This window comes from Parus major, chromosome 6 (genome assembly GCF_001522545.3).
Source record: "Parus major isolate Abel chromosome 6, Parus_major1.1, whole genome shotgun sequence".
Lineage (NCBI taxonomy): Eukaryota > Metazoa > Chordata > Aves > Passeriformes > Paridae > Parus > Parus major.
In genome coordinates, this window is record NC_031775.1 from 30,823,372 (window position 1) to 30,844,900 (window position 21,529).

Consider the following 21,529-nt stretch of genomic DNA (forward strand, 5'->3'; position numbering starts at 1 on the left):
TCCCGGTTCCGTCCCCGCTCGGGTCCTCCTCGTCGCGCTCCTGCCCCGCGTCCTCGGCGCCGCTCTCCGCCGGGGCGTGCGCACCTAGGTGAGATCGCGGGGCTCGTCAGGGGATAGCGCACCCTCCTCCCGTTCCCCTTCCGAGCCCCGCGCTTCTGCTCCGACATCCCTCCCTCCCCCCAGCGTAAGGGCAATCATTAAAAATAAAATAAAGAGGAGAAAAATTCCGCCCGTCGTGCGAGAACTGCCACCCCCCCCGCGTCCCCCGCTGTGCCACCGCATCCGCGGCGGGGAGGGGGGAGCCGTCGATATGGATTTCTTACCAATTAAAAAAGAAGTTATTAAAGTCCCCTTCTGAAGCGAAATAAATCCCCCCTCCCCATCCCTGCGCTAATGGAGTTTCAGATTTGCGAGGGCCAGATCGATAGATGTCATCTATTAAAGGTAAGTTTTAATCGAACAATATTAGGATCAGGCCGGGGGAAGGAGGTTTGAAGTGGGCACCTGCAAGCTGCGGGCAGGAGATAGGCGGGAGTCGGTAATAGGATATCGATCACCGGGAGCTAAGGCATCCTCCGGTGGGGACGGGCTGAGCAATTACCCAGCCGGCTGTCCCGTGGGCCGGGGCATCCGACCGCTGCCGCCCCGGGGAAAGGAGCGCCCGGGGGCCGCCCTTGCTGGGGGGGAAAGAAACCCGTGCGGTGCCTCGGTAAGAGCCGCGGCCCGTCCGGACGGGATGGGGCGGCGGCGAGCTCTGATGTGAGCCCTGCTGCTCGAGCGGCAGAGGATGCTCCGCACGCCGGGAGCCGGGCAGGGCACAGGGATATCGAGAACTTTTCGCTCTGCATCATCAAGACTTAAAATCCAGTTCCAGCCCCCCTTCCCTCGTTCCTGCGGGACCCCTCGCGGGGAGCGCGTCCCGCCGGGCACGGGGCCGAGGGTCCCCGTCTGCCGGCGCCTCCACCTGCGCGCCCCGCCAGCGCCGGCCGGAGAAACTCGAGCGCGTTCCTACCATGTGCCTCTAGTTTATTCCTCCCGCTGCCGGGAGCAGCAGCGTCCTTTCCTACTTCAACTCTTCCCAAACTTTTCTCCCGCTCGCCCGAGCGGGGTGCGCTGCCCCAGCTCCCCGAGGCCGGTTCGCGTCTTCTGCTGAATTTCTGGGGATCCAGGATGTCTAAGATGGAGAAGGAGATTTTATGATGGATGGGGGCCGCCTTGGCCCCTCGCTCCGGGCATTCCGGCATCCCACCCCACCCTCCGCGCTTCCCGGAGACCTGCTGGCTCCCAGCGCGGAGCGCAGCGCCGGGCGCGGAGCCGGGCCGCTCCCGAGCCGCACGCTCGGTGCTGGCGGCGCGGAGTGAGCGCCGGGGAGGAGGGTCGGCCGGGGAGGCGGAGGGGCCGGCGGCGGGGTGGGGGCAGAGGAGGGGGCAGCGCAGCCATTGGCACGCCGCCCCCGCGCCCCCTCCCCGCCGCGCTGGCTCCGCGGGGGCGCAGCGGGCGCCTCCCTCCATCCCAACCTCTCCGGGTTTTCCCGTTACCTGCCCCGGGTTGGGCGGGGGGACGTGCAGAGAGGTGGGCAGGGGGCGGCCAGGAGCCTCCGGAGCCGGAGCAGGGATGCGGCTGCAGCCGGCAGCCCGACGGCTGCTGGTGTCCCCCGGGGCCCGGAGAGCCACGGGCTGCACCTGTCCCCTCACCCTCCGCTGAGCCACCAGCAGCTCTCCCGGACAGTGCGGGACCAGCGGGGTGAGCCTCGTGTTCAGAGGCACCCAGAGAGGAGGGATGGCTCCTGCATCCCCCTCCTGCGCTGGGCAGGATCCAAGCTCCAAGTGCTCCCTGTGCCAGCTGCCACTGTCTGAGATGTGAAGCTAATGCCCGGTCGTCAGGCAGAAATGAACAGCTTTTCGTTTGGGAGCAGCTTGGGATCAGTCTAGTTCAGACTCTGGGCCGCTCCTGCAACTCTCCCATGGTGTTCACACTGTTCCCAGTTAGCAGGCAGGGAAACTGAGGCCTGCCTGTGCTGGAGGAGCTCCTACCCACTGAGCAACCCCCTAACCAGCCATCCTTGTCTTGGGGAAAACACTTTGTTGCCTGTTCACACCTCTAACTGGGATAGAGTAGGTGACAGCAAGCCAAGCATCCCTAGTCTCCCTGTGACCACTTCTAGTCAGTCCTGCTTATTGAAGATGTGCTTGCAGTATATTTCTGCACACCTGTATTTGTTCAGGGGATGCTTTTCCGTCTCCTTGGTATCTCAGCATTTGTTGGTGCCACAAACCATCAGATAGATTGGAGAAAGGCACCCTTCAGACAGGGGTGACTGTCCTCAGGAGGAATCTGCTACTCCACCTGCTTCTATTCCTATGGAAAGATGCAAAGCACAGCCCTCCTCCTCCTCTTCATAGCTGTCTCAGCCTTAGCAGAATTTGGCTCACAAGTAATTCTTGGCATAGGGCTTAAGATAAGGGGAGAGCAAGAAAATGAGATGATGTGCAAGGGTGATGTGATTAAAAGTAACTATTAATGTTAATTATCCAAGAACCCATTTGACATGGGCCTCTGGGGTAGAACACCACAAGAACGTAGAAGAGAAGGGAGCTCAGACACTGGGAGTTCACACCCACATGCTACAGGTGGCTAAAGCTTGGTTTTGGGGATGTGGGAGGTGGTGAACTGGGAAAAAAGTCGGGTATATGTGAGACTACAAGTACTTCTGTTTGAATTGCTGGGTCTGCAGGAGCTGAGTATGTAAATTGCAGCACTGAAATGAATCTGTGAGCTATGAGACATTTTCAAATATCATCAGTTTCACATGTATATACACAAAAACCTACAACAGCCTACAAACATACATGCATGTGGAAATGCTCACATACTCATGGATTAGTTCCAGCACTCTGAAGTTGGTCCATTTCCCAGCTCAGGCATTAAAATTCAGCCCAAGTGCTGTCTTTAAATTGCTTTGATGCTAGGTGGGTTTCAACCCTGACCTGTCCTGACGGCAAGTGATGGCTGTAACAAGCTGTGGATCAATATTCATAGCGGGTGTCCTGCGCTGATAACACTATCCAAGACAATGTTCACTATCGCTGCAGACAGCTGAGATATTGTGCCATTAGTAATGTTGTTTTAAATAACCTGATCCATTTCTGAGTCTATTTAATGAATTTCACAGTTTAGATATTATCTTTAGGGAGAAGCCAGAGGCTATTCCAGGAGCAGTGATGCAAATCGATGCTGCCAAGGCTCCTCTGCTTTCCTTAAAACAAAATGGACTATAATTCCACCACAGCTCCTTATACATTCCGGGAGCCGTGCCGTGCTATTGATGGCATTAGCGACGAGAAGATATTTGGGAGAAAGCAATACTGTCTGTAAACCTGGAACACAGCCGATAACATCTTATCTGCGACTGTAAAATTCTTTATACAATGAGTCAGTGGGGTTTGGGTTTTTTTACCCTTGGTTGTCATATGAATTACAGAATGGTTTGAGTTGAAAGGGATCGGGTTAATTTCACTCCACTGCCATGGGTGGAGTGGCTACCTGTCGCTCTGTTGGAACGGTGAGAAGCACGACACAGACTCTCTTGTGGGTTGAACAGGAGAGAGTGAGGTTTATTACCTCAGATCTTCTTTTATAGACCGATACGCGAAAGTACAGACAGGTAAAACTGTTATTGGTTAGTGAACTAACACATCACCATCATTGGTCAGTGGGGTACACCACCTCTTGACCTTCTCTTGCAAGAAAACAATAAACTGACAAACAGCACCTGCAAGGCTGTCTTCTGTGTCTGAGGATTGTTTTAATTCCTCATTTTTTAATTAAATTTTAATTTTTTTTAAATTTCCCAGGCCACTTTCTCAGGCGAGACTGAGAAAGTTATAGGGCCTGCTTTTCCCCAGGCACTGTGCTCCCTGCTTTTGCTCGTATTTAGCATCCACAGCTACCCATTGTGGCACACGCAGCTCGCCCTCGGGCAGGGCCAGCAGCGTTTCCCGGCGGGGCGGAGCGGAGCCCGGGACTGCATTTCCCGGCAGCGCCGAGCGGCCATGGCGGGCGGCGGCTGGGCCCGGGCCGTCAGGGGGCTGCTGCTCGATGTCAGCGGCGTCCTCTACGACAGCGGTGCCGATGGCGGCGTCCCCATCGGCGGCTCGGCCGAGGCCGTGCGCAGGTGAGTGAGGGCGGCCCGGCTGAGGGAGGCCGTGCGCGGGTGGGTGAGGGCGGCCCGGCTGAGGGAGGCCGTGCGCGGGTGGGTGAGGGCGGCCCGGCTGAGGGAGACCGTGCGCGAGTGGGTGAGGGCGGCTCGGATGAGGGCGGCCCGGCTGAGGGCGGCTCAGGTGAGGGGGCCCGGGGGAAAGCGCGGGCTTGGGGCGGCACCCGGCGCTTTTCATCCGCTGTGCTGTGCGAGCCCCGCGCTCGGAACCGGAGCTTTGGGGGCCAGCTCGGTGCTTCTGAGGATTGTTCAAGCGAGGGGAGCCCGCAGAGCCTGGGCTGACGGGGAGAAGAGTGTGTTGGTGTGTTATTGTTCTGGATTTGCTGTTGGCACCGCATGTGTGGCAGGAGATGTGCCATTATCCCCTGGTAATCATTTTTAAAACGCTACCCACGTCGGTGTTTCTGTAAATTGATTAACTTTGCTGTCAAATTAGCTGGATCTTCTTGCAGGGCACTTGCAACCCAGAAATGGAGCATTTCTGTGCTGGGGTTAATGATTGCCCAGCTTGGAAGTGACTCTAAAGCAAAGTGGCCTTGGTGAGTTACTCTCAGTGCCCACAGGTAGGGAACTCCTTCACTTTTAGCTGGGTCGTGCTGTCCCATGTCGTTCTCATGCTGCTACACGAGCTAAGTAACTTTAACTTAACAAACTTTAATTATTTAGGTTGCCTTGCCAGTGTGCCTGTATTGGCTCTGCTTGACCAGAGGAGCAGGATGGGGCCAGGGGAGAGCAGTGGCTGCAGGGACAGCTTTGTTTAAAGACAAGTATTGATCGTGTGGTTGTGAGTTTCTGGAAGAGCCTTTTGGCTGGCTGTGATGTTTCACTCACCCACGGTGGAAAATCCAGATTCACCTGGCAGGTGGTGGATGGGGCTTGGAGCAACTTGGGATAGTGGAAGGTGTCCCTGCCCTTTTTAGGGGATTGGAACTTTAGCGTTCTTTCCAACCCAAATCACTCTGTGTTGCTGTATGTACCCCACTTGAAATGTTTTAAATGTCTACATTCTGAACCCCTGTGAAACACTGACAGCGCTGCTTGGTGAGCATCTCTGCAGCTTCTGTCCTCTGGGGCCACTCAGCACAGACACACTTGGGACAAGTGCATTATTGAGCAGAAAAATATGCAGGAAGAAATATTGAATTCAGTAAAATTAATCATATGAGTTTAGTTAAATATGTGCCTGAATGCTGGTGTAACCACATGGAAAGGCAGAACTGGAGAGGATCCAAATAAAGTAATAACAAAACTGTTTGCTGCTTGCTTGCTTTTGTTTTGTTTTCCATAATGATATCTTTGTTCATATTTCTTGAAACACATGTAGGATGCACAGAAGATGTTATCAGCTGGATCAGAGTTCCCAGTGCTGTCAGAGAGCAATATTTGAAGTAAGTTTAAGGCTTATTGAGTCTCTTGGCCAGTTTGTGGTGCTCACCTGGCTGGGAGAAGCTGCAGGTGCCAGGACAGCCCAGGGGAGAGCAGCATTCCCAGGGAATTCAGTGAAACTAGGCAAGGGGAGAAGTTGTTTCTCTTGAAATCCTGTGGCCTGTGGTTCTTTCAGGGGATTGTGCATGTGCAGAGCACAGCCTGGGACAGCCCAGATCATAGCCAAGGCCTCTAGGCACAGCCAAACCAAGCATAAATAATAACTGCATAAATACTGTCAGAGATCATTCCTTTAGAAACCAGGACATACTCAATAATACCTGTGTCGTAGTTCACTAGATGCTTTTGACGTTGGTTTTTTGCTCCTAGATTTTAAACTTCATTTTCTGTTGGGTTGCAGGCTGTTATTTAATAACCTTTGTCACTGCATTTGCTGAAACCTCCTGCATGGAAGCAACGTAAACTGCAGTCTAACTTACAGTCACATCAGAAATATGCTGATGAAACAACAGTAAAACTCTGGCCTTGGGCTAAATGTAGGAAATTATGGGCTTTCTCTGGAAATCCTGGAAATGTCTAAGCCCTTTTTGCCTGTTAGTCACAGGAAGCCCTCAGCAGCTAATCTGACCTGTCTGCCTGTCTGGAAGGGGCTGCAGGGGTCTTTGAGGAGGGTTTGGAGATGCAGTCCAGCAACAGGCTCTGGAATGCTGTGCAGGGAAAGCTGATCTCATTTGGGCAGGATTTGGTGAGCAGTGAATGGAAAAGTGCCAGGGAGGGAAGAAAACCCCACTGAACCACTTTGTTCAGGTCATTCAATGTAAGTGGTGAAAAATAATCATTTTCCTTGGGTAAAGTCAAGCAGCTTTATTTATCTGCCTATTAGGTTAGTAATTGTTCTGGCTCACACCATTTAAACTCTTTATTGACTCATTATCCTATTGCCAGTTGGTCATTAATATTTGTGTCTGCGTCACAGTACAGCTGGGTGGTTTCAAGCAGATGGATTAAAGCTAAAAGGAGCTCTTTTTTAATTAATTCAATTTTTTTTAATCAATTAAAGAGCCATAATTGCAGATAGCAAGGAACCTTATAACTAATTCAAATTGCTGTGGTCCTCTGCTAAAGGAGCTAACATCTTTCAGTGCATATGTATGTCCAGCAGAAACCTTAAATAACCTTAAATATCAGAGTACAGATAAGGGCTCTTACAACTGGACAGCTGACCTGTTCTTTTCAGATTGTCTTGCTACATCATCTCCCCCATTACAGCAATTAACTTGGTGTAACAACATACAGCACACTCCAATAAAAATGGTAAGTAAACATAATAATTTGTCATTGGTTTCTTGTGACTGAAGCTATCCTGGCCTCCTAAAACTATGTTTTCTGCATTATTTATATTGTTTTCAGCTGAGTTCTGCTGTGCAGTTATTTGAGTTAGTGTTTGTGAGAGCAGCAGCGTAATTTCTGCCAGCAGAATTTGGCCTGGTTTCTATTTGTGATGGCTGCAGAGGGGTGCTTCCCTCTTGTTTGTTTGTTTTTAGCTAACAGTACAGTCAGATGGAGCAGGAACATGGCCAGAGAAGCTGATGGACACTGGAACACCCTGAGCAAGGTGACATTCAGTGACCTCCCAGTGCTGTAGAGACCCTTCTGAGCAAGGCATCAATAGTTGGTATAACCTGAGGTGAAGCACTAAGTGTAACAGCTGGGAATGCTTTGTTTATTGCTGGTGTTCCTGGAGCCCTGATAAACCATACCTGTGAAATATTGAAGGATTTGGAGTGCTCTGAGAGGTTGGTGGGTTGGAGGCTGAACCATAGGAGTGTTTGTTGAGCAGAGCTTGTTTCTTGTGCTCAAGGGATAAGGTGAATCTGGATCCTTGTTACTTATCCAGACTGTGGCAGCCAGGCACTCATGCCAAAGGGTATTGGCACCCCTGGTTTAACTCCTGGAGCCAGGAATGTCTAAATTCTACAGGGACTGTTATTGTTATCTTTAGGTGGGGATACTAGAGCAGTGGATGGCTAAAAAAGCCCAAAGTCGCTCAGTTCATCCCTTTAAAACTTTTAAGACATAATGTTCCTTGATTGTTTAACTTACTGTGGCATATCTTGTTGTTTTGAAAAAGTTATGTAAACCCCACCCATCTCTTCCCAGCATGTGCAGTTCACTGGCAGATGCTTTGCAGCAGATCAGAAAGCCCATGGACAAGATCAGAAAGGCCATCGGTGACTTAAAGGCTTCTGGAGCCGGCCCTAACAGAGCCTCAGTGTGGTGCTGTTATTGTCTTAATCGATTTACACAGCATTGACACGAGGTGAGCTAGCTGCTTTTTATCTTACAAATAGCAGGGAGCTGGTCCCTTACAAGACAGAAGGTGGTTAAACACTCATAAAAGATGCTCAGCCTGTGCTCTGGCATTTGCATTTACAGCTGTGTGCTGATAGTGTGTCCATTAGCATATCCATATGAAAAGCACACAGTAGTTGGACGTTTACAACATCCTGTTGTTGGGCTGGGATAGTGCATCTGTTAGCACAGCTTTCTACAGAGCCCTTGAAAAGGGCAGCGGAAATCTGGGGAGCAGGGAGGCTGGGGAGCAGCTGGACAGTCCTGTTAAAATAAAATACCTGGAGAGTCTAACAAGAGGAAGATTGTGAGGAGAACAAGCGGAACTGGGACTGTAAAACAATTCAGGGTGTGGGGGTTCAGAGGAATTGGGAGATCACAAAGAGCCTTTTGGAAGTGTGTGTGCCACGAGGAGTAGGAAATCTTTGTTGTCACAGCAGATAATGTGGCTTAGCACAGGCTGTGCAGATGTTCAGAGTTCCACTGAGCTGTGCCTTTGGGGCATTTGACAGAAAAGGAGTTGTTCCTCCCAGAAAGAGACCTTCAGGTAAAGTATATAGACCCTTGTGTAAATATCTGTTAATTTGGTTTTGCACTTTCCTCTCTTTGGACTTTCTACCCAAAGAAGCCCAGTGACCCAGGTGTCACTGCCCTCCTGAAGCAGCAGACCACAAAGAAATGAAGCAGTTTTGTATTGTCACGTAGCTGTTCCCTGGCAGAGCCAGAAGGGGATCCAGGAATTGATCCTCATTGGGTGCAGAGTTGTCTCAGCTGCACTCCAACCTGTAACATTAGCTGTGGTCTCAGTTTTCTGAGAGCAGTGGGTGTTTCTAACCCATATTTGCTTTCCTAATCAGCAGTGTTCGTTATTTCTTTTAAAAGATTTGTGTCCCTGAAGTTGTGGGTGCTCACCTGCTGTCTGCACAAATTGCATGAGTAAGTGCCTGCATTTTTGGAGTTTACACATCATTAACCTTTAGGGTCTCAGAAATAGAATTCCTTATTTACAAACAGGTGCTATTTGTGTACAAAGTGAGAAATCAACCCTGTCAAAGATAACTTGTTTTTGAATTGATTTTTAATGGAGTATTTAGCAGCTTCATGGAATCATAGAATAGTTTGGATTGGAAGCAACCTTAAAGATCATGTACCCCCTTTTTTGCACAGAATAAAAGCTATTGGAGTATCATTCACTATGTTGTCCATAAAAATATTTTGCTTAATGGAAATAGATACATCCCAGACCTGTTCATGCTAACTGAATCCCCAAAGACCTGATTTTTTTCTTGACAGCTCCCGAAGTGGAGATTTACCAGCTATTTAAGGTCTGACAGAGTTTACTTATTGAACCACTTGCAGTGTGGTTAAAGTCTTTTAGGTGTAATACATTAAGCTGATTTGGTAATCTGCAACCTTAAATGCATCTTATTACTGAACTTAATGGACCAGAGAGAGATTTTTCTTATATTCTGCTTTGTGCTTCCTTTCTGCAGATTCCCTTCAGAAGCACATGTTATTTTTATTAAATACTGAATTCTAGATTTTGCTGTTGTGGTACATTGCTGCCTACAAATCTGTTGTCTTCCCTGCTGTTCAGAGAAGTGGACTATGATTTATGGTGTTGAATAATTTGTGCAGTAATTCTGGTATCCAGCTGTATTCAATGGCCTTTGTAGAGAATTTAGGACAAGATGGACTTTGTTTTAGTTTGCAACTTTCAGGATTTCTTTTCACTTCTGAAAAATTCTAAATTATCAAAATACCTAAATAAAGGTGTTGATGGTTTTTAAAGTTTGCTCTGACCTGTAATTTAATGATATTTTTTTCAATTTTTTGCTTTCAAACACTGTTTCAAAGTGGTGTTTCCAGAGTCTTTACTTTTATAAGTGTACCCTTCCTTATGTCATCCTTGCCCACCCTTAAGTAACATTGGCCTCTTCTTGTGGCTCCTTCATGTGTGCCTATTAATCTGCTTTTATTCATGTGCAAAGGTAATGCCCTCCTGTTTTTTAATCCCTTTTGCAATGCCTCCTTTGGATTGCCTCCAAATTATCCCCTTCTATATTTAGAGAGAGGTGAGCCATATGGGGCTGGAGAGGAAATTGTGCTCAGGAGATGGCAGATGCAGAGAGGAGTTTCATGCACAGGAATGCAAGAGGGACTGGGGCCAGAAAGTGCTGTGTGTAAGGATTTGTCAGGGCAGCCTTGCTACGTGGAGCAGAAAGTTGGATCACCAGAGAAGCAGGGCTTTAATGAGCCTGGCTGTTCTCAGGACCAATGACAGGACATCAGAGAAGGGAAACACCAGGAGGTCAGGGGACAAAAGTGGCATCAGAGACGTGACAGCAAGATTGAAGCAGTTTGGATGTGCTGTGATGGCAGAAATGAGAGGAATGGCAAGTTTTGGGCACTGGGATTGAGAAGGAAAACCCTGCAGTTTTATCCACAATCCTCTGATTCCATTGCACCCATCAGGTTAAAAAACACCGGGGAATTCAGTGTTTCCATGAAATTAGGAGAGGCTTATACCATGTAAGAATGAGCAAAGGCACTCATGCCCTCCTTCAGGCTTCTGAAATAGTGACTTTCCCCGTTGTTATTGCAGAAGCTGAAATAGCCACTGGAATGGCAGGGATACAGATTTGCAGAGAAAATACAGCACGTTTTTGCCAAAAATATACTTTTTAAGCAGAGCAAATGTGCTTTCCTCCCACCAGGCATTTCCACAGCTGGACCCCAGAAGGGGTCATTGCTTAGAGCTGGTGCTGAGCCAGAAAACCCTTTTGCATCCTCAGGTGTGTGGTGTTCCCTGGGAGGTTCTTCTGGGAAAAACCTGCGAGCTCAGGAGAGGTTTTACCTGGATCACCAGCAGCCTGGCTCTTGCAGAGGGCACTGACATGAGCCCTGCCCTGGTGGGAGCATGGTGTTGCTGCCTAAGTCCTGCTTTACTTTGTGGTTTGGTTGCAGGTGCTGTTTATTCCCTGTGTTTCAGACAAGGTATCAGAATGTTGAGGGGTTTACACTGAAGCACACCCGTATTTGTTCACTGATGCAAAAGAGTCAAATACCAAAAGTGCTCAGCATGCTTTCTTTTAAATTTAAAAAAAACCCCAAAGCACTCTGAAAAACCAAAAGCAGGATAAAAAGCCAATTCTGGAAATCGCATGTAGCACATTTCCAAACCCCTTTGAAGTTGATGTTGGACAGTCTCCAAACTCCAGTTTATTGCCTCTTCCAGGGTTTTGCTTTCTACCCCACTGCCCATCTATCTTCACAGGACCTCTGGATGGGGGCTGGGCTTTCCCCTTATTCCTGTCTTAGGAAAAAAACTTCACTTCAAGAGACATGGGGAGACGACAGGAAATCTGAAGTTTAGCCTTACACCTTTTCCTCAGTTGCTTCAGCCACGTGCAGGATAATGTGAATTTAAGTTTGATGATTCTCAGTCTGGATTCCAAGACCATTGTGTTTCCTACATGTGTCACAACCTTTACATCATCTGAAAGAACAGGTTTTGTGTTTTATGTGCCCAAAGGCTGCCCATAAAGGTTGGCAAGGGCAGTTGGCTAAGTCTGCACAAGGTCAGTGAGGATGTCCAATAATTGTCCTAACACTTTACCTGTTATGGAGCAATAATGAGAGTTTTTTTCATTATTTTCGGGTGAGTGAGCCTGGCAGATGCTGACAGCCAGCAGATGTGTAAAGTTCGAGGTGATTTGTAAGGGACCGGCTCATCTGACGCATGGTAATTGCATTGTGGGACATTGTCACTCAGCCCCGTGTCCTGCTCCAGCAGAACGAGGTAAAGGTCAGTTCAAAGAGCTGCTGAGGCAGGGGCAGCTCAGGGCTGGAATTAAACTCCTCACACCCACTTCTCCCCTGGGCAGGTGTTCATGGTGTACCCAGAGCTGGGTGGGTGCCCCAGCTGTAGATTTAGGGACTATTTGGGTGACCAAGTGGTTGTTTTTGGATCTGGAGTGGACTTAAATCCCTCCTCTGGTAAGGCTGGTGTAGTAGCTCAGTGCTCATCTGTTCACTTTTAATTTGGGGCTTGGGAGGGTTTTTTGTGACTTTTTCCTTCAGTGTGTGCAGTGGCAGCTCTGTGGCAGAGCAGGCACAGGCAGCAGAGCCTGTGTGACACACAGCTGGAGGAGACAGTGGCCTTTCCTTCTGCTCCCTGCTGCCATCTCTGTTCTGCCACCCCCTCCAAGAAGGGCTCTGACGAGTTTCTTTTGCCACTTTAGCTGAGTTTGGCATTTGTCACAGCCTGAAAGGTCAGAAGCTGCTCTGCCTCACTCAGGTGAAGCTCTCCTGTTCCTGCTGTTGGGCATTAGGAGTGCTGTGAGCAGTGGTGCTGGAAATGGAGTGGATTTGTCTGATGCTGAGCCTGCTGATGGCCCCAGACATGGAGGGAGAGGCAGCCTTGGGATGTCCAGAGGCACCTGGAGCATGCTGGGTCCCTGCAGCACAGAGAGCAGCACTGCCTGTCCATGTGCTTGCCTTGTGCTCTAATCAGGATCGATTTTCCTGGTGCCTGCGGAGTTTGAGTGGGATCTTTATCACAGCTACGGTGTGTGGAAGTCAGCTGAAGGCCTGATTGACTGGGTTTCCTGGGTGTGCCTGTGCTTCTGTAATGGGCCTGCTGATAAATCTGTAATACGCTGGAGATCTCGATAAAACATGTGTCGTGTGTTTCATCTCCTGCTGCCTCATTCTTCTGCACTTGCAGGTACCTAATCCCTTGCTCTTTATCTAATAAGACATCACATTACAAATCTTGTTCTTTATTCTTCTCCTGACATCCCCACACTTGCCAGCAGTGGAAATTGTAGTACCTTGCCTTGCTTTGCTGGGAGTGTGAGCCGTGGGTCAGTTCAGAGGCTGGAGGTTGCCCTTGAAGCTTTGCAGCCCTGGAGACTCGCTGGGCAAATCATCACGCCTGTGGGACACAGACCTTCAAGCCACTTCTTTTAGTCTCTCCACGTGCAAAACCTGCCAGAGCAGGGAAACTGAATGAGAGTTTTGCTGCAAACATGACTGGAGCCAGGTTTTCCCCCTGTAGAGCTGTTGGTAAAAACTCTCCCTTATTATTTAAGCTCTGAGTTGTTTGCTGGCCTGCAGGCTCTGCTCACCATCCCTGTGCTGAGCAGCCAGGGCTGGATTCTTCCCAGTGTGTGTGAGATACTGAATGTACAGGTGAGTGTGACTGTTCTCTGCAGGATTTGGCAGAGTTTACAGATGCTAATTGGGAAGGAAAGGATGACTTTTTCTTTGGAAAGGTATTTTTGTAGAAATAAGTCTCCTCTAGAGTTTTGTGGATTTTTGTTTCATTTAGTGTTCCAGGATATTTTTAAAAGTTCTTTCCATGTGTCATTAGAGGACTCCCATTTTTTTGTCCAGCTTGGCCTAACTCTTTGTAGACCTGATCGTAAGCATTTCCTGAGCTCAGTTTGTTGGAGTGGTAATTGCTGGTGGCCACAAAGGCATGAAGCAGTCTGGGATGTGTCCAGACCCCTCCTGCTTTGCTCTGTCCTTCCAGAAGCATCACTCTGGTTTTCATCCAAAATGCTGAGAAAGAAATGAAGTTTGTAGTACAGGAAAACAGAATCTGTGCTTTCACCAGGCTGCCCTGCAAGGGTGCTGGTTTGTCTGTGCAGGTCTGTGGTTGGTGTTGTCCCTGGATTCATTATGTTGACCTTTAGGAAGAGAAAAAGCAGATTCTAATTCAACAAATGTCTGCTTCCAGGCTGTTGTGAATCAGTGGGATTTTTGTTTTTACCCTAAGAGTGTGCAGGGAAGCTTTGCATTTAGAATAATTCTTTTTAACCATGGCACACTCTGTTAAAGTTTGTTGTGTATCCAAATTACGCTGCTTTTCTTTTTAACTCCAGCTGAAACAGTGTCTCGAATAACAGATGTGGAATATTGTCATCCCACTGTCACACCAATTGTTCATTGTTCTGAGAAGGTCACATCATAATTCATTAACAATAATTATTCCCTCGGTACACCCTGCACTTCTTCACTCAATTGCTTCATTAACTTGAGAGTGAATCTCACATTCAGTGCTCCAATCAATGAAGATATATTTATAATGTACAAGTGGATGCTATTAGTTACAATATATTAACTGCCTAATTTAAAAGAGAAAAGCTATCTTTATGAAGGGCAATTAACCACTAAGTGTAATTGATAATTCACATATCTATGATTAGGAAAGACAAATAATAAGAAAGAAATGAATCACCAGCATTATTAAAGAAGACACTGGCGTGCAGTTTTGACAAGCAGAAGGGGCTCTCTGGGTCAGGACCAGATTTCCAAGAATCCTTTGATGGAAAGCTCGTCATCAGATCTGTTGTCTCGAGGTGGCTTTGGTGTTTGCACCAACCAGTTGAGATAATCTCACCTACAAAATGGACCCAGCGTGTTTTTTTTTTTGTCTTGAGAATCATTGCAGGGACTTCCTTTAATAGAAAAGTCATTTTTCATTTTAATACAAAGAAGAGTCACAATATTTTTGTAAGAATTTATAAGCCGGGTTCCAGACTTACCTAAATATCTGAATCTGCATATGCTCAAGTCCTCAAAGATAATTATGCACAAATTCACATGAAAAGTGACAAAAGTAGGAATTTTCACATGTTAGAGGAGCTGAGTGACACTCCCTTAGGCAGATGGTTTTGGTTGGTTTTTTTTAATTGTGGTACATCTTCAGTATTTCCAATTTTCTGTGGCCACTTTGAAATACATTGGGTCTCCAAACAGCTGACAGCTCATCCTTGGGGAAGAGGCTTTTTGGGGACATCCACAGCAGGTCTCCAGCTTGGGAAATACAGCTGCTCAGAGGCAGAGGGCTTGCAGAGGATTCACAGAATCACAGAATAGTTTGGGCTGGAGGGGACCTTAAAGACCCCATTCCACCGCTGCCATTGGCAGGGACATATTCCACTATCCCAGGCTGCTCCAAGCCCCATCCAACCTGGCCTTGGACACTTCAGGTATGGTGGAACAACACAACTTTTGCAGAGTACCACTCCACAGGAGCCGTGTCCTTGGCTCTGGACACTCATGGCTGTGTTTCCTTCCCCTGAGAAGCCATTTACCTATAAACATTTATTAATAAATCAGTTAAAGTGGTGATTTTTCAGGATTATCCAGCAAGTAACAGCACAGCTGTTTTATGAGAGATTTAATGATAAATGTGACTGGATCCACCCCAGTGTTGATAAAATATCACTGAACTAACTGGCACTGCAGTGCCCAGAGTCAGGATTTCAGGTGCCCTCTGTCACAGCAAAGGAACCTGCTCCTGGTTTGGAATATCATCTTCACCTTCTTAGCAGAACTGACACTCCTACCTCATCTTCTTCATCTTCTTAACCCTTCTGCTGCCTTCCCTCCACAGGATCAAAGCCTCTGGGCTGAAGCTGCAGCTCTGCACCAACGAAACCCAAGCGACCCGGGAGAATTTTGTGAGGAAGCTGCGAGCCATGGGCTTTGACATCTCGGTGGCCGAAGTGACGGCGCCGGCGCCGGCCGCCTGTCGCCTCCTGAAGGAGCGTGGCCTGAGGCCACACCTGCTGGTGCACGACGGTGGGACAGCACTGGGGACACAGGGAGGGAAGGGAAATGCTCTATTTTTCTCTTTGTTTTGGGTGAATAAATGTCTGAAGAGCACTTTATTCAGACTGAGGTTTATTTATTTTTTCACTTATTATAATGAAGGGAAGTGCAAATCTGGGGAAACGCCATCGCTTCTATGGGATCTGAAATGGTGAGGGTTTGTGATTTATTTTTTTTTGTCTTTTTCCTCCTTCTGTAGATCTTGTCCCTGAATTTGCTGAGATTGATAAGACAAACCCTAACTGTGTGGTTCTTGGAGATGCAGCAGAAAACTTCACCTATGCAAACCTGAATGAGGCTTTCCGACTTCTGATTGGGATGGAGAAGCCTGTCTTGATCTCCCTTGGAAAAGGGTGAGTTAAGCTCTGATTTTTCCTCAAGTCTGCATTTTTTAATAATATCATTAATAGAGGCCAGAAATCAGTGTGGGCACTCCCAGTACCAACTTTCCAGTTTTTAATCTGTGTGCATGGGCTGAGAGCCTGATCTGATCAGGTGCCTGTCAATGAACAGAGCTTTTGGTGCTTTAAGAGAACCTCAAAACCTGGAATCATGGACAGTTTGGATTTTGATGTGTGTGGCCCCCAAGTGAGTGAGTATTTAGTGTCTCAGAGGTGAGAAGTGTTGTTTAACTGCTGCCTTGTAGCCACATATTCCTCTCTGAATATAAATAATTCTTCATAGTGAAAAAAACCTAAAATTTCCAGAGGCCATGCTTGGGTGAAGAGCTGTTGGTGTAGATTTGTGATGCAATTTGATGGTTTTGGTGCTTCTGAAGTGGCAGGTCAGTTGTCAGACAGCATTTTTAATTATTCTCTGCCCATTAAAGGTAAATTTTGACCTCCTGCTTTCACACAGAGGAAAAAATCCAGTCAAGGAGTTTGAATGTTTTCTTGAAAATAATTAATTTAGATATATTCTGAGATTTTAAACAGGACATTATTAATTCCTGTGCTGAATAATGCCAAACCCCAGCAAGTTATTCTTATCTGTTGTGTGATGTGTGGGTTTAAAAGAGACTGTGCATGTTTATCTTGGAGAAAGTGCAGTGACAACTTTGCTCAGTGGTTCAATAGACTGTAATGGGCATGAAAACCCTTCTTAGCTTCTGGGTTATTGATCCAGCTGGGGAGAACTTATCAGTGGGAAGGAGCAGTTAAATTCATTGTGTTGCCTTACCTGACACTCACGCTCTAATCCTCCAACAGGGGTGGAAAATCCTTACTGTTTCTCTGAAGGATAAGGAGAAAATGTTGAACCAACAGGAGAATGGATAATGTGAATAAAATAATCAGATTTTGTTATGTAATACTGTATTTCAAAATTAAATATAGAAACAACCTTGGCTTAGGAACTGCAGTGTCATCAATGCAAAAATGTTTTGTACCCTGTGCATGTAAAGTATTTATTTGGTCATTCATTGATAAAAATGTCTCTTTCTTGTTACTTCTTTGAAATATTATCTTTTGTTAAAAAAATAAAGATTTTGGGATATTTAGAGCTCAGTTTGCACCAAGAGCATGTTGCTTTTTAATGGCTGATCATTGAGGTAATGGGAATACAAGTTCTCTGGTGAGTTCTCTGACTTGAAGGAGGATGATTATAAATTATAAGAGCTGTTCTCCTGACTGGAGAAGCCTCGTTAATGCAAAGGGCCAAATACAAAACCCAGCTTCATTTTTAACCTGCAGAACCAGCACAGCTGGGTGGACCTTGGCAAGGTGCCTGCCTTGGGCCAGCAGGTTGGTTTTGGTAGAAGTTTTAGTTCATTCCATAGAAAACAGAAGTGTCAGAGTCACTGAAGCAGAATGCCCTGCTCCTGGAAATGGAGTGATTTACATTTAGCATCTGTTTTGGGCTGAGAGTGGGAATTGGCTTTGTAATTTCTTCTGTCATGCCACTGTCAGAAAATTAAGCTGTTTACACCAGACTATAGAAGGTTAATGGCTGTTCTAGCAAAGGTCAAGTGGTCATTTTAAAGGAAGGCTATGCTGAATAATTGAAAATGGCAGAAGGATAAGGCATAAAATCTCAGCTGACTGCTCATCCTACCTTTTCTCCTGTCATATAGAAACCTGCCTTTGCTCTGCCCAGAGCTTGGAAGACCTGCTTGAATGTGAATTGCTGTTCCAGAAAAAAAAACTTCTCTAAAGACACCTTCTAATTACATGAGCTTTGTGGAAATGGGAGCATTTTAGAAGGAGCAAAATTCAGCATGGAGGGCTTTCTTAGTCCTGATGAACAAGGTTTTCTCCTATGGGAGGCTGAGACAGCAAAGATGGTCCTGTCTGGGGTCACAGCTGCTGTCTGGTGCCAGCCCTCATCTTTTAGCTGCCAGAGGGTCTCTGTCACTGTGCAGTAATGCAGAGCCCAGTCCACCCTGGTCTAAGCACACTGAAATCCCTTTGAAGCAGTGAAGTTGTTCCCAGAGGCCATCTGGGATCCTTTCCCTGAGCACTGCACGGTCCTGAGCCTGCCCTTTCCTTAACTCCTCCTGCTGTTAAACCAAGGCCCGGGATTTTCTGATTACTTGACTTTTTATGCAGCCATATGGACATCTATAAAGGCCCAGAAATAATAAAATGTGGTTTCTTTGTCTTTAATTACCAGTGTTTTCATTTCATGGGAACTTTATCACTTTCATTTCCAGACGCTACTATAAAGAAACTGATGGTCTGAAACTTGATGTTGGAGCATATATGAAGGCATTAGAGGTATTTTATAGCTGGAATTATGCTTACTCCTCCTGTGCACCTTGTTAAAAGAGTGCCTGGGATAAATATGGGTCATCTTCTGTATTTACTCACCTTGGTGGAGGGAGTTCCCCCACATTCAAACTCATTTACTGCTTTCTAAAGATGGGTGGATTCATTTATTTTCTGCCTTTGTTTGTTTGGTTTTTTTTGGTTTAAATTTGTTTTACCTAAACCATGCACTTTTTCCATTGTGGTACCTTTATTGCAAATGAGGCCCTTGAAAGGAGGAGTCAGACAAGAAAAAAGTGGAATATTGTGTGCAAGATACCCAGGAAAACCTGAAGGTCCATGTAATCTGTTAGGGCTTTTTTTGTCCATGAACAAGCAAGAAACAAATTTTTTCAGCATAGCACTGATATTTAGTTGCAGGAAAATGTAACTTCTAAAATCTGCCTTTTCAAATGTAACTTTCCAAAACCCAGATTTGAAACTCAGTTTTTCACTTGAATCATTAAAATTATGCCAGGTGGTTGAAGAAATGCTCTGTGTCTTTTAAGGTCCTCCAGTACTCTTGATAGTTTTTTATAAAGGATATTTGTTATGTCTCTTAAGAGTGATGCTCCAAACAAAATGAGCAGTACTGGAGCTGAGTTTGAAGATGACTCAGCAATGGAGAATGTGAAAGATTTGTACCTTGAGGTGTTTCAAGAGCATTTTCTCTCCTTCCAGAGAACTTTAAACACTTCTGTTATCCAAATTTCTCTGATACTCACCTTCACCTGCTAATCCATTGTGTTATTCAAGGGCAAAAGTCAGTAAAGGTTTTACAACTGGAGTTATGGAATTGAACAAATCCTTTACCAATGATCATTTTTTGTGTTTCTCTTGCTTGTTTTTTCCCCCAGTATGCTTGTGATGTCCAGGCCGAGGTGGTGGGGAAACCAGCAAAAAGGTTTTTTGAGTCAGCCCTGGCAGAACTGGGAGTTCCACCAGAGCAGGTGAGGTTGAGGTGCCGTGCCCACGGGCTGTGCCATGTATTTGTGCCATTGGTGTTTATTTCCTGCTTTGCTATAGCTTTGAAAAGTTACAGAAGAGGCTGAAGGAGAATGTGACCAGGACTCAATGCCTGGCAGAGGCAAAACAGGTGCTGTAATGCCTGGCATCTGCTTGGAGGCTACAGGGTGATGGAATTGATCCCAAAATGTCATTTATTTCCACTGCTGTCACACTGACTACCTTTCTTTTTTTTTTTAGTAAAAGGGAAAGGCAGAAGTAAAATATTTTGTAATTTTGGTGACTAGGAAGCACTGACTGACCCCAAAACCTCCTCCTGTATTTCTGGCTTTCCAGAAACATGCTGAATGTGTTGTGCTTCCTCAGTGCATCCCATTTTCCCCCTCTCTGGAGTTGTTCCCAGCTTCTCTTCTTTGATTTGTTGCTCTGTCACCCAGGACATAAGGATGAGTATGAGAAGCCTCACAAACAGCAGTGAATTACAACACAATAATTCCATCAGGGGGGTTTGGGTGGCATTATAAACAACAGGAGTGAAGTTTGGTGTGGCTTGTAGGTCCCTGGAGCCTGAAGATGAAATGATGGCCCTGTAATTCAGCATGTGCTTGGGTTTTGCTTTATTATAGAGTGGGGAGATGAAAAAAGACCTAGTGGCCATCTAATCCATCTCCTTCCACATGCAGGAATGTTCCCTGCTCCACAGTTATTAATGTTTTGTCCACAATGGTTTCCAGAGAGCCAAACAACTGTCAGTACCCTGGGAATAGTGTTCAGCCCAGTGGGACTTGTGGGAAGGCAACTTTTCCTGAGATTTATCAGGGTATTTCCCTTTTAAACTGCTTCTCCTAATTTCTAGTTTTACTCCAGTTAACAACCAAAATAACTGCTTGCCTTCCTGGGTATTTTCTCCATCCAGTTATCTCTAGACTTATTATCATTGCAGGAGTTGTTTTTTACTGAAAGTGTGTGGTTTAGTTCTGCTGCTTCCCTCCATGCAGTCCCCCTGCTTTTTTCTGTACTCCCTTCAGTCTGTCCATATCTTCCCAGGAATAAGATAACTCAGTCTGGACTATCCCTGGAATATCCCAGGTGCAGAGCTCATCTCTAAATCCTTGCCCCAGGAAACAAATCTGATGTAATGCATCACCAGGCTGGCAAAAATGGTCCCACAGGGTGAGCCCTAGTGAGTGGTTCCCATCAGCTCCAGGAGTATTTGTTTGGGGTACAGAAAAGCAGGAATAATTCTCAGCAGAAATTATTTACTCATTCTCTGCTGTTTGCCACGTTTGCAACTCGTGCCTAACTTTATATTTTGTCAGAGTTTTGGCTTTTTTCATATTGTTGATATTTTATATTAACTTTTATATTATAGTTAATATTTTAATATCTTAATTTTTCATTAATATTAAATGCCATCAATCTGTTGTAGTGATATGTCTAGTTTGTAGGTATAATATTTTATATTTGGAGAGTTTGGAGATGATGGGGGTGTGTGCCTAACCAAGGAGGAGTGCAGCAGACACCACTGGATAACAGCACCAGTCACTCCATGCTTTCCAGCATGGAAAAAATAATCCACACTGCTGGAGTTAAAGCCTGGATCATTTTTCACACATGTGTAGGAGGAACAAATTGAAAACCAGAAAACTGCCTTAATTCTGACATATTTTCCTAACTTCTGAGTGCTTGACCTCACAACTTTAATGTCCAGGTTGGTTTAGTTGGTGGTACACAGTAATAAAATACCTCAGTATTTTCAGTTTAGAACCTCACTATAGTCACTTCAGTAAGTTCAGTAAAATGCATTACATTTTATTCTGTCTCCTGAATGAACTCTGCATTTGTAGTGATGTGACAGGGGCTGGTTTTGCTTGCCTTTGCTTTTACAAAATGTTTATTCCAATAATTTATTTTACCTGTGGACTGCATTTAATCCATATCATCATTAAACCAGTTTAGATGATCTGTGCTTTTGACAACATATTACAATTTTCTTTCACTTGGCTTTTAATGAAAAATACCTTTTTAATAAAGCTGTCTCACCACAGTAATTTGAGACAGTGGCAATTCTGAAATTCCTCAAGCTGCTTTAATCAATAAAGTTATCACCAGTCGTTTCCCTTGATAACTGCTTCTTACTGAGACCCTGACTTTGCCTTCTGCTGCTGAGATGTTTTCAGCCTGCACTTAGAATAAGAGGAACTCCCTAAAGTCCAATTTTCATTTTAACCTTTCCTCA

General features: G+C 46.1%; 2 protein-coding genes across 7 annotated transcripts in view; one reads left to right on the plus strand and one right to left on the minus strand.

The window, feature by feature from the left end:
* NKX1-2 (NK1 homeobox 2) overlaps positions 1 to 3,037 on the minus strand; it is a 3,554-nt gene extending 517 nt beyond the window's left edge. The window contains 5 exon segments of the mRNA XM_033515863.1: positions 8 to 84; positions 1,013 to 1,247; positions 1,249 to 1,476; positions 1,479 to 1,848; positions 2,988 to 3,037. Coding sequence (XP_033371754.1) covers positions 8 to 84; positions 1,013 to 1,247; positions 1,249 to 1,476; positions 1,479 to 1,848; positions 2,988 to 3,037 — 960 coding nt within the window.
* Positions 3,038 to 3,987: 950 nt separating this feature from the next.
* The window catches only part of LHPP (phospholysine phosphohistidine inorganic pyrophosphate phosphatase), a 70,850-nt gene continuing 53,308 nt past the window's right edge, over positions 3,988 to 21,529 (plus strand). For 2 of the 6 annotated variants that reach the window (XM_033515563.1, XM_033515560.1), the window contains exons 1-6: positions 4,092 to 4,174; positions 5,541 to 5,604; positions 15,363 to 15,550; positions 15,780 to 15,933; positions 18,231 to 18,294; positions 19,182 to 19,274. In XM_033515563.1, the coding sequence (XP_033371454.1) occupies positions 4,099 to 4,174; positions 5,541 to 5,604; positions 15,363 to 15,550; positions 15,780 to 15,933; positions 18,231 to 18,294; positions 19,182 to 19,274 (639 nt within the window). In that variant the 5' untranslated portion in view covers positions 4,092 to 4,098. Of the gene's footprint in view, positions 4,175 to 5,540; positions 5,605 to 15,362; positions 15,551 to 15,779; positions 15,934 to 18,230; positions 18,295 to 19,181; positions 19,275 to 21,529 lie in introns of all 6 variants that reach the window. The other 4 variants (XM_015633429.3, XM_033515561.1, XM_015633428.3 and 1 more) reach the window with 3 other exon arrangements.